General features: G+C 36.1%; 1 protein-coding gene across 2 annotated transcripts; it reads left to right on the forward strand.

The window, feature by feature from the left end:
* The first annotated feature begins 797 nt into the window (after window positions 1–797).
* DYNAP (dynactin associated protein) lies at window positions 798–12,521 on the forward strand. Of its 2 annotated transcripts, XM_034943746.3 has the most exons (4): window positions 804–899; window positions 4,237–4,361; window positions 7,959–8,123; window positions 10,841–12,521. In XM_034943746.3, exons 1-4 carry the CDS (start codon window positions 881–883, stop codon window positions 11,171–11,173), a joined length of 642 nt encoding a protein of 213 aa, XP_034799637.2. In that variant the 5' UTR covers window positions 804–880; the 3' UTR covers window positions 11,174–12,521. The 2 variants fall into 2 exon arrangements, with proteins under 2 accessions (XP_054958561.1, XP_034799637.2); XM_055102586.2 differs by lacking the exon at window positions 7,959–8,123 and having other exon boundaries at window positions 798–899.
* The last annotated feature ends 389 nt before the right edge of the window (window positions 12,522–12,910 follow it).

The following is a 12,910-nucleotide window of genomic DNA, read 5'->3' on the forward strand; positions in this document are numbered from 1 at the left end:
TTTTCAAATATACTTTATTTTTTAGAGTAGTTTTAGATTCACATGAAAATTGAGTAAAAGGTACAGAGAGGAAAAATATGTTTTGATGGTCCCTGCCACATGCATAGCCTCCCCCATCATCAACATTTCCCATCAGAATGGTATATTTTTTCACAATTGATGAAGCTATATTTTCTTCTCATTCACAGTTTTAAAATGGCAGTCATGAGAGTCAGTTTACTAATTCAAGTCTTTTATGAAATAGTTTTCCAGCACGATGAGAATAAGGAGGGACGTAACTGTCTTTAAAAAATTGTAAAATTTTACACAAATGAGTGTGATAGCGCACAACTGGAGTTCCTGCTACTTGGGATGCGGAGGTGGGAGGGTTGCTTGAGCCCAGGAGTTCATGTCCAGCCTGGGCAACACAGTGAGGTCCTGGCTATAAAAAAAATGTAAAGTTTCTACAAACCCATCATACCTCATGTGAAAAGCTTGAGTTAAATATGTTTCATAATTCAAATTTTTAAAAATTTTATGAAATATGGTACATATATTGCATATTACACAACACGTGTTAGTAGCCCGAAACACACATTAATATTTTTTGTAATTGAACATATAAATAACCATGCTAAGTTTATTAAAGACCCAAAATATTCTTGTTTATATTAATTTTTACTGCCAAATAAATTTATGCCAAACATACAAATTAATTTTCAGTTTGCAAAGCCTTTTGGATTTCTGAAATTGTGTATCAGGGATTGTATATCCATATTCTGAAGAAAAAATAGTGTATTTTGGGTCTCTCCGTATAGGAGGATCAGGGTGTAAGCCAGAGAGACAAGGAAAATTTTGGATCTATAGGAGAGAACTTTCAAACAGCAAAAGTCACCCAAAAATGGAATACCAACTTCTAGGTAAGTCATGAATTCCTAGTCGCTGTGCTCAAACACAGGTGAATTATACAGTTGCCTTTTATTCTGTAGAAGTTGTTATATATTTATCATTATGGTCCTTTCTCTAATTCCAACATACAAAAAGCTAAAAGAGAACATTCTCTTTGATTGAACAAAAATAGTAACACTTCAAACAAATTTGAAAGTTAAAATCAAAAGTCAAGCTTTCGATAAAGAAAGAATAGACTGTAAGCAGAGGTCTTGTCTGTCTTGGTTGCTACTAATTTGATATCCAGTTTTCAGACATGCCTGTGATACATTAGGCACTCAATAAACAGTTGGGAATAACTTTTTTTTTTTTTTTTTTGAGACGGAGTCTTGCTCTGTCACCCAAGCTGGAGGGTGATAGCAGATCTCGGCTCACTGCAACCTCTGCCTCCTGGGTACAAGCAATTCTTCTGCCCCAGCCTCCTGAGTAGCTGAGATTACAGGCATCCGTCATCATGCCCGGCTAATTTTTGTATTTTTTTAGAGACAGGGTTTCATTATGTTGGCCAGGCTGATCTTGAACTCCTGACCTCAGGTGATTCGCCCACCTCAGCCTCCCAAAGTGCTGGGATTACAGGTGTGAGCCACCGCGCCCGGCCTCCAGTTGGGAATAAATTAATGGAAGACTGTGCTTTGTCAGTATAACCATATTTAAAATTTATAAGTAAACTTTACATTTGGAATTGGAAAATTCAGTGATGTAAATCAAAACATGTTTTCCTCCTGAAGTTTCTATTTTGAATAGGACTAATTTTTCTAATCCAATTTTATTGCTTAAATACTGTTTCATTACTTTTGATTCAGTAAAGGAATACTTGGTATAAGTATTGGCTCAGCTTTGTAAAAAATACAATAAAGAACATGCTAATTGTGTTGTGAAAAAATATATGAATTTACAGAATGTTTCAGTTTTTATTCTTACTTTTAATGATTGGTTCAAATTTCTTTGGTAATTTTGACAGGGCAGTTTGGAAATGTATTGTTCAGTTTCTATTTTTTTCACAAGGATCTTTCATGCTTTTTGGGTTGCATGTCAGCATTTTACTTAGGCTTTGAAACTCTGTGTCTGAAAAAAGATGAAATATAATAATCCCTTTCCCTAAAATGTCTAAGATCACATGGCCGAAGCTGTCATGTTGGCTCTCAGTTTATCAGTAGACCAAAGAAATAATAATCAGAGCATATCAAAATTTCAGGTAAGACAATTTTTGAGTAAGATGATTTTAAAAAATCAACTTTGACCTAGGCTTTGAGACAACAGCCAATTCACTTCTTTATTGGATGACTGAAAAACAGCGCCCTCCCCTTGCCGCCTTAGAGTGGAAAAAATGGCCAGCTATCAGGGTTCTCTCAAACACATGTCAGCCAACAAGACTTTCAGATTTCTTTTTGGTTATAAATCCTGCTCAGAACAAAGATCCTTTATTGGCGACTCTGAGAAGGTAATGAGAGGTATCCATGCTGTCTGTCATTCTAACAATCCAGGTGTGCTCTGCTTTTTCTGTTAAGGTTTAGATTGAGGCATTCAAAGAATTGTTCATAATACATGGTGAAGAAATATTCTTTGCAAAATAAAAATCTGACTTTCACATGGTATATTTGGCTATAGAACAATGTGTTGTCTCATTTTTATGTTACTATTCCTTTTGATTTTAAATTTTAAAATTTTCTCCCAAATTTTGTGGCTGAGTCATGTAACTGCTTGGCCGGTTAGAGACTGTGAGGGTGAGACTCCAGTGACAAGAATAATCTTCCACTCTTTATGCCATTGATGTAATGTGTGGATGCCATCAATAGTAATGGAGTTTCACTTCCACTGTGGCTATGTGGCTCTACTGCCAAATGAAATGTTTTTGCAGAATAAAATTGTAGTAATATTTTTAAAATATACAATTAATATATATTATTGGTTTAATTATGTTCTTCTGATTTTCAAATGAATCAAAAAGTCAATCAAAAAGTCATTCAAAAGTCATTTTTAATATTATTGACACCTTCAACCCATGTTGGTCCCTTGTACCCCATGGCTGTTTGCTTTGCTTCAAGAAGAGTAGATCTTTATGTTTTTGTGTGTGTTTCACTTTTTAAATTGTGGTAAAATACACATAACACAAAGTTCATTATCTTAATCATTTTAAGTATACAGTTAAGAGTATTAAATACATTCACAATATTCTGCAACCATCACTGCCACCCATTTCCAGATCTCTTTTTATCATCCCAAACTGAAATTGTGTATTCATTAAACAATAACTCCCCATTTCCGCCTCCTCCCAGCCCCTGGCAACCAACTCTACTTTCTGTCTCTATGATTTTGACTATTCTAGGTATGTTATATAAGTGAAATTTACAGTATTTGTCTTTTTTGTGATGACTTATTTCAATTAGCACAATGTCCTCAAGGTTCATCTGTGTTGTAGCAAATCATCATATTTTAAACTCCTCTTTAGAACAATTTTTTTTCCCAGTTTTTCAATTCCTTGACAGCTTTCCATGTTCTTTATATTCTACAGCTTGAGGGTAAAACTTACAAGCTGAAGGTATTGAATACATTTATAAGAGAAATTTCAAAGATTAAACTTTAAAAATATTCAGAATCCAAAAGTGTCATATACAAAGAGAATAGGAATTTTTTTTTTTATTATGGAACTTTCTGCACTACAAACATACCTGGCACACTTTTGAAACTCAATATTCTCACTTGTTGAGTGAATAAACCAATACAAGAATTGATCATTTTACAATTTAAGACAAACTAGATTTTTTGACCAAAATAAAAAAACCCTCTTCTTAAAGATTTTCAATATTCCATCACTCCTTTGACATTATTACCTAGGAAATTGATTCTAATCGTTTTTAATGAGTGTGAATTGCTTGAGCAACTGACCAAAGAGACTTCCAGACACCAACCCAGGGACTGAAAAGGTGAAGTGTCCCTAAGGTCATGGGTACCTAAGAGATGGTGCCAACAAGGGGAGAGAGGCTTTTGTGCTTGAGTAGAAAGCAAGCAATGATAAATTTGTATCTCAGAACGTTTTTCTGGGGTCGGTCCTAAAATAAAAGGTGAGTTCCTGAATGATGGGACTAAAGAGGAGAGACGGAAGAATAATGTAAGGTTTTCAGAGGGAGTAGTCACAAAAGCTTTCAGAGGAAGTACTGGTTTTCTTGCGTCTTTCTGCAGTTAACATTTCATTTCCTCCTCTAAGGTGGATCCTGTTTTAGTGAATAATTAGTATTTAGTTTAATCCACACTTGTACTGATGCATCATAGTTGATTTCCACCAGTGTTTTAATTGTTTCATGGTTGCAGATATAAAGGGCAATGAACAAATTGAAAAATATTCTTGGAGAGAAGCTTGTGATATTGGCAGCTCAAGAATGGACAGAAAGCATGGAAAATACATATTGAACGTTGAGCACTCTGAAAACCAGCCAGTGAGTGTCCTTGCTCCATTTTGATAGTTTGCCTATATTACAGTTTCATTTTCAGCATTTAAAAGCAGTTTAATCTCTTTATTACTATCTAGCCAACATCATAATTTTGCATTCTTCTCCAAAATAAAGAGCAACCCTGCATCAATTTTTGTGCTGTAACTTTCATGTTTTATTTTGCTATGTTATATATTTAGGTATTACTTTAAATATATATAGCTATAAAGTATTAGAAATGTTTCTATGGCCATAGGATATACAAATAGATCCATTTAACTTTCTATATTCACCTTCATGTAAACATAAACTCCAATGATGTCAGTGTTTATTTATTAAGTTCTATTTTTACAATTGGATGCTTAGAATTTTTAGACCTGTCAGAACTCAGATTTCTTAATATGCTGAAAAACCAGATATTAATTCTAGATATTAATATTCCTACGAAAGAAAACTTCCAAAAATACCTGCTCTGTGTCAAAATATGACTATTTTGTCTGCTTTTTAAAAAATATTTTTATACCAAAAACAAAGCCTTCAGTGTATAGTTATCATAATCATATATCTGTATCATATACAGATTTTATGTATCTATTTATATCCAACCAAATAATCTTTGACTTCAGAAAAGGAAGGACATGTAATGAGAATTAATATAGTGAGTTAAAATTCACTACCAGCAGAATGAATGAAACACGTGTGAAGAAATAGCTTGCTTTTGTCATATGGAGCTGTGGTAATCAGCCTGTGTAACTCATGAGATAAACCAAAGAAGAAAGTCCTGTTTCTCAGTAAGTTTTAATGCAAGAATCCTATAGAGGATTTCTGGTTCACCAAAAGAACCAAGATCTTCACTCCCTGGGCTGGTGTCTGGAAGTCTGCTTGGTCAGTTGCTCAGGCAACACTGTAATTGGATCTTCAAGATATCCAGATACTCAGATGGAAAAAAAAATTATCCTTGGTCAGGTATGTATCATCTTGATAGTTTTTCTAGATAATAACAAATGTAAAGATGTTTACAAATATTAGCTTACATTGCTTTTTTTTACAGCATATATCTGGATAGCTGACTAAATATTTTACTTTATTATATTATTCAGGCATAGATATAACAATATTTTTCTCTTCAAACCAAATTCTATAATGGAATTTAAAAAGTATTTGAAGATTATAAACACACAGAAAATAAATTTTGGTGTCCTTGTTTTTCTGTTAGGGATCTAAGAAATCTCAAGTTAATCCTTATAAAGTCTGGGTAAAAAACTTACCGAATGTACTTTAGTTAAGTACAACTAATGCATTTCAGTTGCCTGTGGCCATTATTAGCTAATGCTGATTATGCTAATGCTGGTTAAACATTATTTACAGCTCTTCAACTCTTCCAGTTTTGAATAGAGACTCCACCTGTAGTAAGAGTCAGAGCAACCTGACACAGTAAAATTATTACTTAGGCTGCAAACTGGGCCTAGATCACAGGTTCCCCATCCTTAGTGTAGACCCACCCATCACCTTCCTCTCTGAAAGGGCCGGGATTCTAACAGGGCCAGAAAATTCTGGGAAACTGCCCCACTGAGTGAGTTTCACTTTGTTTGCAAAGGCATTAAAATGTTCAGGTTCACCAGCCACAAGCAAATTGGATGTAATGAAAACAACAGGATCAGCACCTAGTTAAATAAGCAAGGGTATTAACAAAGATAAATTCAACTTATTCAAATTTGCATAATGAATAGTAGGTAGAATTTTGTTTATTCATATTTGATAAACATGGGACTGATATCTATTTCTTTTATATTATACTTACAGAAAAAATTAACTTAGCTAATTGTCCACTGCCAGGAGTATCCCATCTTAACTATATTTAATGACAATTTTATATTTTTGTATTTTTAATAATTCCTAATGGGTCAATGATTATGTATCATTCTGGTTTGACAGTTTTCATGGAACTCACTGGTTGGTTGGCCAGTAATTTCTATAACTATTAGTAATGGGTTATTAAATCAACACAAAGACAACTAGTGGCAGTAGCGGTAGTAATTAAAATACTATTACTAATAACAAGAATGATAGTTAACACATATTCAGTGGGTATTATGTGCCAGACATTGCTACAAGCATTTGGCAGTTATTTACTCAGTGATCATATGAGCAAATCTGTAAGTGGGTAATTTTAGTATTCTCCTTTTGAAGCTGATAGGAGTGGCCAAAGATAACCTTGATTCACAGCTAGAAAGTAAACGTTATCATCCTGTGAGATGAAGAGCCTTAGATCATTCTACATTATGTTTGATATGTAACAAAACTTTTGGCTGGGTACAGAAGCTCATGCTTACAATGCCAGCACCTTGAGAGGGCAGAGCCAGAGGAGTGCTTGAGCCCAGGAGATCTAGACCATCCTGAGCAACATATGGAGACCCCATCGCTACGAAAAATAACATCAAAAATAATTAGATGAGCATGAAGGCATATGCCTATAGTCATTGGCTACTCAGAAGGCTGAGATGAGAGGACTGCTTGAGCCTTGGGAGGTCGAGGTTTCAGTGAACCATGACTGTGTCTCTTCACTGCAGCCTGGGTTACAGAGAGAGATCCCATCTCAACAAAACAAAACAGAACAAAACAAAAAACTTTTCCACAAGATCCATAAATTCCTGAATCTACTCCTCTCTCATGTTCACTTTATCTTATCCTTCCCCTCTTTTAACACACCCCTTCCCTAAAGTCTTTCCCTGCCAACTCAGTTGTTTTCAATCCTTATTTACCTCTTTTTCTGAATAATTTACAATTATTGCATTTATTTGTTAATTATACACTAACCTGTTTTGCCTCCCTGTTAGCAAATAGACTCCTTGAGAGTAGAGACCTGTATTGTTGTGGACTGTTTTTACATTGCTCTATGCCCAAGAGGAACCCAGCAAAAACATACTGCAAATTCGACAAATGATTTGTCTTCTGTGTCACTGCCATAGGCTTGCAAGTTCCATTGGACAGAGCATGGTATGAATTATGTAAAGCAGTCACTTTGTGTAAGAATTTTTCACTAGTATCATGTAGTATAGTATATACTACATTACTGTATTAGCATAGTATGGCATAGCATAAGAATATACTATTCCTAGTATAGTGTAGTGGAGTACATGGGCCTTAACACCGGAAGGTCTGAGCTCCTGTGCTAGCTGTTGTGTCATGATGACAAATCATTTCAACTCTTTTCACTTCAATATTTTCATTTCCAAAATGACCTGAACAGGTTGTACCCAATAAGATGCAAGGACTTCAGCTCACCATCCTCTTCCTTATAGAGGCTTCTTAATATATGCTCCACATACAGCAGCTTGCAACATAAGGATATTCGATCCATTTATGTAATATCATGAGGAAGAGGATACACATTCCTGAACTAGAACTTTAGTAACCTACCAAAATTAGTTAAAGTATAATATATAATAATCTGTCTAGATTTTTTTATCTTCAGGGGATAAGAAAACATTTATTCCTTTTAAAAGTCATACTCTTAGGTACTTTTGATAGAAGAATTTTATTTTAGCAACTCAACACCATGGTTTCCTAGGCTTCCTACTCACTTCCACTCTGCCTTTGTAGCCAATCACACATCCAAATGACCAAGAGGCTCACAGTTCCATATGCTGGTGTCTACCTTCAAATGATATAACCAGTGATGTCTCTCCCAACTTAACTGGGGTCTGCGTGAACCCAGGAGTCCTTGCACATTCAAGATGTCTACAGTCAGAATCCTGTAACACACAGGTAATGTGTAGCACGGGAGCTTTTATTCAGGTTGGGATGTGCTCTATATGGGCATGTACTTTGCCTATTCTTTCCCAAGAAATGTACTTAATTACTTAATTCATTTATATTTGTATTAAGCATTTGCTGTATTCTCAGTATAGGTACAAGTCACTGTGAGGCAATTCACAAGAAAATAAATATTTGCTAGTTTCTGTTTTCCAAGAGCTAACATTCTAATCGGGGACTCAAACATCTATAATAGATAGAGAACATACATGAAAATCAAAGGAATAAGTGTAAGGTGCAAATGCAAGGTTAGGGAGGGGCAGATGAATAAGAATGTTGGCAATATTAGGGTTTAATTCACCATTAGACTCTGATGGGAGACTGTCATATTTAAAGTTTCATGGGTCCTATTCTTTTGGCGATCACCTTATTTTCTTACTCTGTGCAGCCTCCGAACCTGTGTGTGGCACTTTCTTTAGCTCCCTGGGTTCTGGCGTCTGGTGTATACGACCTTAACACAGAAACCTTACTGTTCTCTGGAGCATCTCCACTAGCTTTGGAGACCAGACTCAGCTCTCCTTGGTTCCTGACCTCATGTCCTGTAGGCTGAATGAACTTTACCTCACGACTGTATCTTTAAGTCTTCAGCCCTTGTATAGAAATTTAACATTGACTATAAATTACCAATATGGCTTGGCAGTTTGGTTTGATTCCCCAGACTCTGGAATTCCTTCCTTTCGCTGCTTAGTCTTGCTATAGAGACTCAGTAGAGAGCCTCTGAGGCTTGTTTCTTGATTCTGGACAAAACAATATGAACTTTATACTGTTTCTGGGACAATGTGAAAGAATAAGTAAGCTCAGTAGGATGGAGTTAGAAAATGTTTCTTCTTGTTTGCAGAGGTAAAGTAATCCATATCAATCATGGAATTGAAGGAAGTCTTCAATAACATTGAGTCTGCTAGCTCATTTTTTTATTTTTATTTTTTATTTTTTGTTTTTTTGAGGCAGGTTCTCACTCTTGTCACCTAGGCTGGAGCGCAGTGGCACAATCATGTCTCACTGCAGCTTCAACCTTCTGGGCTTAAACAATCCTCCCATCTCAGCGTGCTAAGTAGCTAGGACCACATGCATATGCCACCATGCCTGGCTAATTTTTGTATTTTTTGTAGAGTTGAGGTCTTGCCATGTAGCCCAGGCTGGTCTCAACCTCCTGGGCTCAAGGGATCCACCCACTTCAGCCTCCCCAAATGCTAGGATTACAAGCATGAACCTCCATGCCCAGCCTCTGCTGGTTCTTAAACTCGACTGCATATTAGAATCACCTGGGGACTGTTTAAGACCAAATCAAGTGCCTGAGCCCCACCCCAGACTAATTAAATCAGAAACTCTGGGGGGTGGGGCCCATACAACAATGGTTTTTAAAAGCTACCCAGATGAATCTAATGTACAACTAGTGATGAGAATGACTGATCTAGTCCCATTAAATCATTTAACAATTAGGGAAAATATGGCTCAGGAAAGTTTAGAGAGTTGCTAGAACTCATACGGTTTTTGCCAGAAGGGGCCAAAGCAGGAGGAGAACTTAGTTTCCTTTTGTCTGATCATGTGCATTTTATTCCACTAAAGGGCTCTTTTTAAGTTTGTGTGATGCAGTATTATAGACTCCTCTCCCAGATGTACATAAGCCTTTTTGCCACTTTCTTTTCTTGAACCTCCTTTTCAGTGCTTCCCATCAAGGAAAGAGGACGTTATTTGTCCCAGGGCTAACTTGGTCTTAGTAGCCCTCATTTCCCTGGCCTTGGTGACCATTCCCCTCATTCTTTCGCTGCTGTCTTCCTGTCATCAGGCTTTTCATGAAACTCTAGTCTTCCAACAAATACCATGGCACATATTTTGTGATATTTCAGACCTACTCTATTCTGTCTGAAAGGTATGAGTTTTGTATTCTATTCCTGGAAGATCTTGCTTTCATCCAGGTAATAGTGAGATAATCTGTTGGACTCCAAAGCCCTTGTTTCTAAATTCTAAAATTCTATATTATACTGCATCCAAAACAAAAATAATACTTTTGAAAACTAGTGACTTTATCAATGTTATTTTTAATCTTCTCAACAACAATATGAGATGTTGTTCTCACATTAAAAAAAAGGTAGGGGTGAGAGAGGAAAGAATAAGAGGAATACAGAGGATTTTTTAGGGCAGTGAGACTGCTCTGCATGATACTATAATGGTAAATACATGTCATCATATAGTTGTCCAAACCCATAGAGTGTACACCACCAAGAGTGAACCCTAAAGTAATCTGATAATGGTATATCATTGTAGGTTCATTAATTGTAACAAATGTTCTACTCTGATGGGAGAAGTTGACAATTGGTGAGGCTGAACATGTGTGAGGGCAGGAGGGATGTGGGAAATCTCTGTATTTCCTGCTTAGTTTTGCTGTCAACCTAAAACTGCTCTAAAAATAAAGTCTGTTAAAAAGAAAAAAGACAAATGGAAAATAGAATAAGAGAAGATGAGATTTTGCAGATTTGTCTTTCTTCTAATGTAAGGGGCAGCAGACAATTATTTCCACCTGCATGAAAACATGGACTTCAAGCCCATCTTTCAGAGACACATAGTGACTCAAATGATGTTAACCCAATAAGTTATAAGTAATATAAAAGAGATGATAAATTACAAGCATTTTTGTTTTTCATTGCTGATATTTTTATATACATGCTTAGGTAAAAGAATATTGCCGCAATGACTGGTCTATGTGGAAAGTCTTCCTGGCTTGTCTCTTAGCCTGTGTGATAATGACAGCAATTGGAGTACTTATAATATGCTTGGTGAATAACAAAGGATCTGCCAATTCCTCCACTGTTATCCAGCTATCCACAAATGATGGAGACTGTGTGACTGTCAAACCTGGAACACCCTCTCCTACTTGTCCACCTACAATGAACACCACTTCAACTGTACCTGCAAGTACAGCCACTGAAACTACAACTTCAACAGCTACAGCTGCCACCACTTCCACAGAACCTATAACTGTTGCACCTACCGATCAATTATAATTTGAACAGCCATAGCCATCACTTCAACTGAAACTTCAACCTCTACCACTTCAAATCAGTTTGCAACTATAATAGCTACTCCTATCACTTCAAGTGGAATCATGGCTGCAGTCACTTTAACAGACTCTATAACCGTTACAACTTCAAGAAAATCAAGTCCTACTTCAACTTCAACTTACTTGACAACTCAAATAATCACCACTTCGACCATCTCTTTGACTGAATCAACAACTACATTCCCTTCAACTCAATCTGCAACCACTTCCACTTAACCTATAACTACTGTAACTTCTACTTAGCCTACAGTAACAATGCTCATCACTCTTTTCCAACAATGTATAATCTCCACCTATTCATCTGAGGACTAAGCTCTGATTTTTTATCTTGCCCAAATTCCTTTCTAAGGGGTATGGGGAGTCATGCCCTACAAACCATAAATTCTCATCAGATGGGTTTTATTTAACCCTGTATATTGTGACTTACTTTCTAATCTGACTCTGGCATAACAAGGGAAAAAAATCAAAATGTTTTACCCCAAAATATATTTCCTTGCCATACCTTGAAATTGTCCTGCAAAGTCTCTTGTGGAGAAACTCCACATTCTATAGAGAATATCCTTTCCCCTTTGTTTTCCTTCCTTTCTTTCCAGATCCAGGAGATAATCAACTAAGAGCCAGGCACCCTTTTAGGTCTAATAAGAAACACTTTACAACCTGCTCTCTCTCTGAAGTCTGCTTTCTGAGAGATTCCTCTGCACAATAAAACTTGATCTCCACAGTCCTTTATCTTAACCTGAACATTCCTTTCCATGGATCTCAGGTCTTCAAATAAACTAAACCAATTGTCAACAAGAACATGTTTAAATTTACCTATAGCCTGGAAGCCCCAACTTTGAGTTGTCCTGCCTTTCTGAACCAAGCCAATGTATTTCTTAAATGTATTTGATTGATGTCTCATATCTCCCTAAAAATATGTAAAACCAAACTGTACCCTAGCCACTTTGGACACATGTTCTCAGGACCTCCTGAGGGCTGTGTCATGAGCCATGGTCACTCATATTTGGCTCAGAATTAATCTCTTAAAATATTTTACAGAGTTTGACTCTTTTTGTCAACACATCCGAACCTGCAACTACAAATGCCACCATTACCACTTAAAACTTGATAGAACTAGCATCAGTCATCAAAATAACCTGTTCTATATTAAGTTAACTTTTAGTTATCACCAGTAATACTAGCCTACAACTACTCGCCACACTGGCTGTTCCCCAAAATTGAAATTATACAATATGTGAGTCTAGTTCTTGCTAACATAACATTATTGCCTACATTAAAAGCTTCTGCAAAGCAAAGGGAATGAAATGAAAAGGCAGCCTGCAGAATAGGAGAAAATATTCGAAAATTATATATCTAATAAGTGGTTAATATCTAAAATATATCAGGCATTCACATAACTCAATAGCAAAAAAACAAATAACCTGATTTAAAAATGGGCTAAAGATTGGAATATACATTTTCCCAAAGAGGACATACAAATGGCCAACAGGTATGTGAAAAGGTGGTTAACAGCACTAACCATCAGGGAATTTAGAGTTAAAACCACTATGAGATATCACCTCACAGCTGTTAGTTTGACTATTATCAAAAAGTAAAGAGATAACAAATGTTATTGAGGATGTGGAGAATAAGGGACCCTTGTACACTGTTGGTGAGAATGTGAATTAATAAAGCCATTATG

Source organism: Pan paniscus, chromosome 17 (genome assembly GCF_029289425.2).
Source record: "Pan paniscus chromosome 17, NHGRI_mPanPan1-v2.0_pri, whole genome shotgun sequence".
In the NCBI taxonomy this organism is placed as follows: Eukaryota; Metazoa; Chordata; class Mammalia; order Primates; family Hominidae; genus Pan; species Pan paniscus.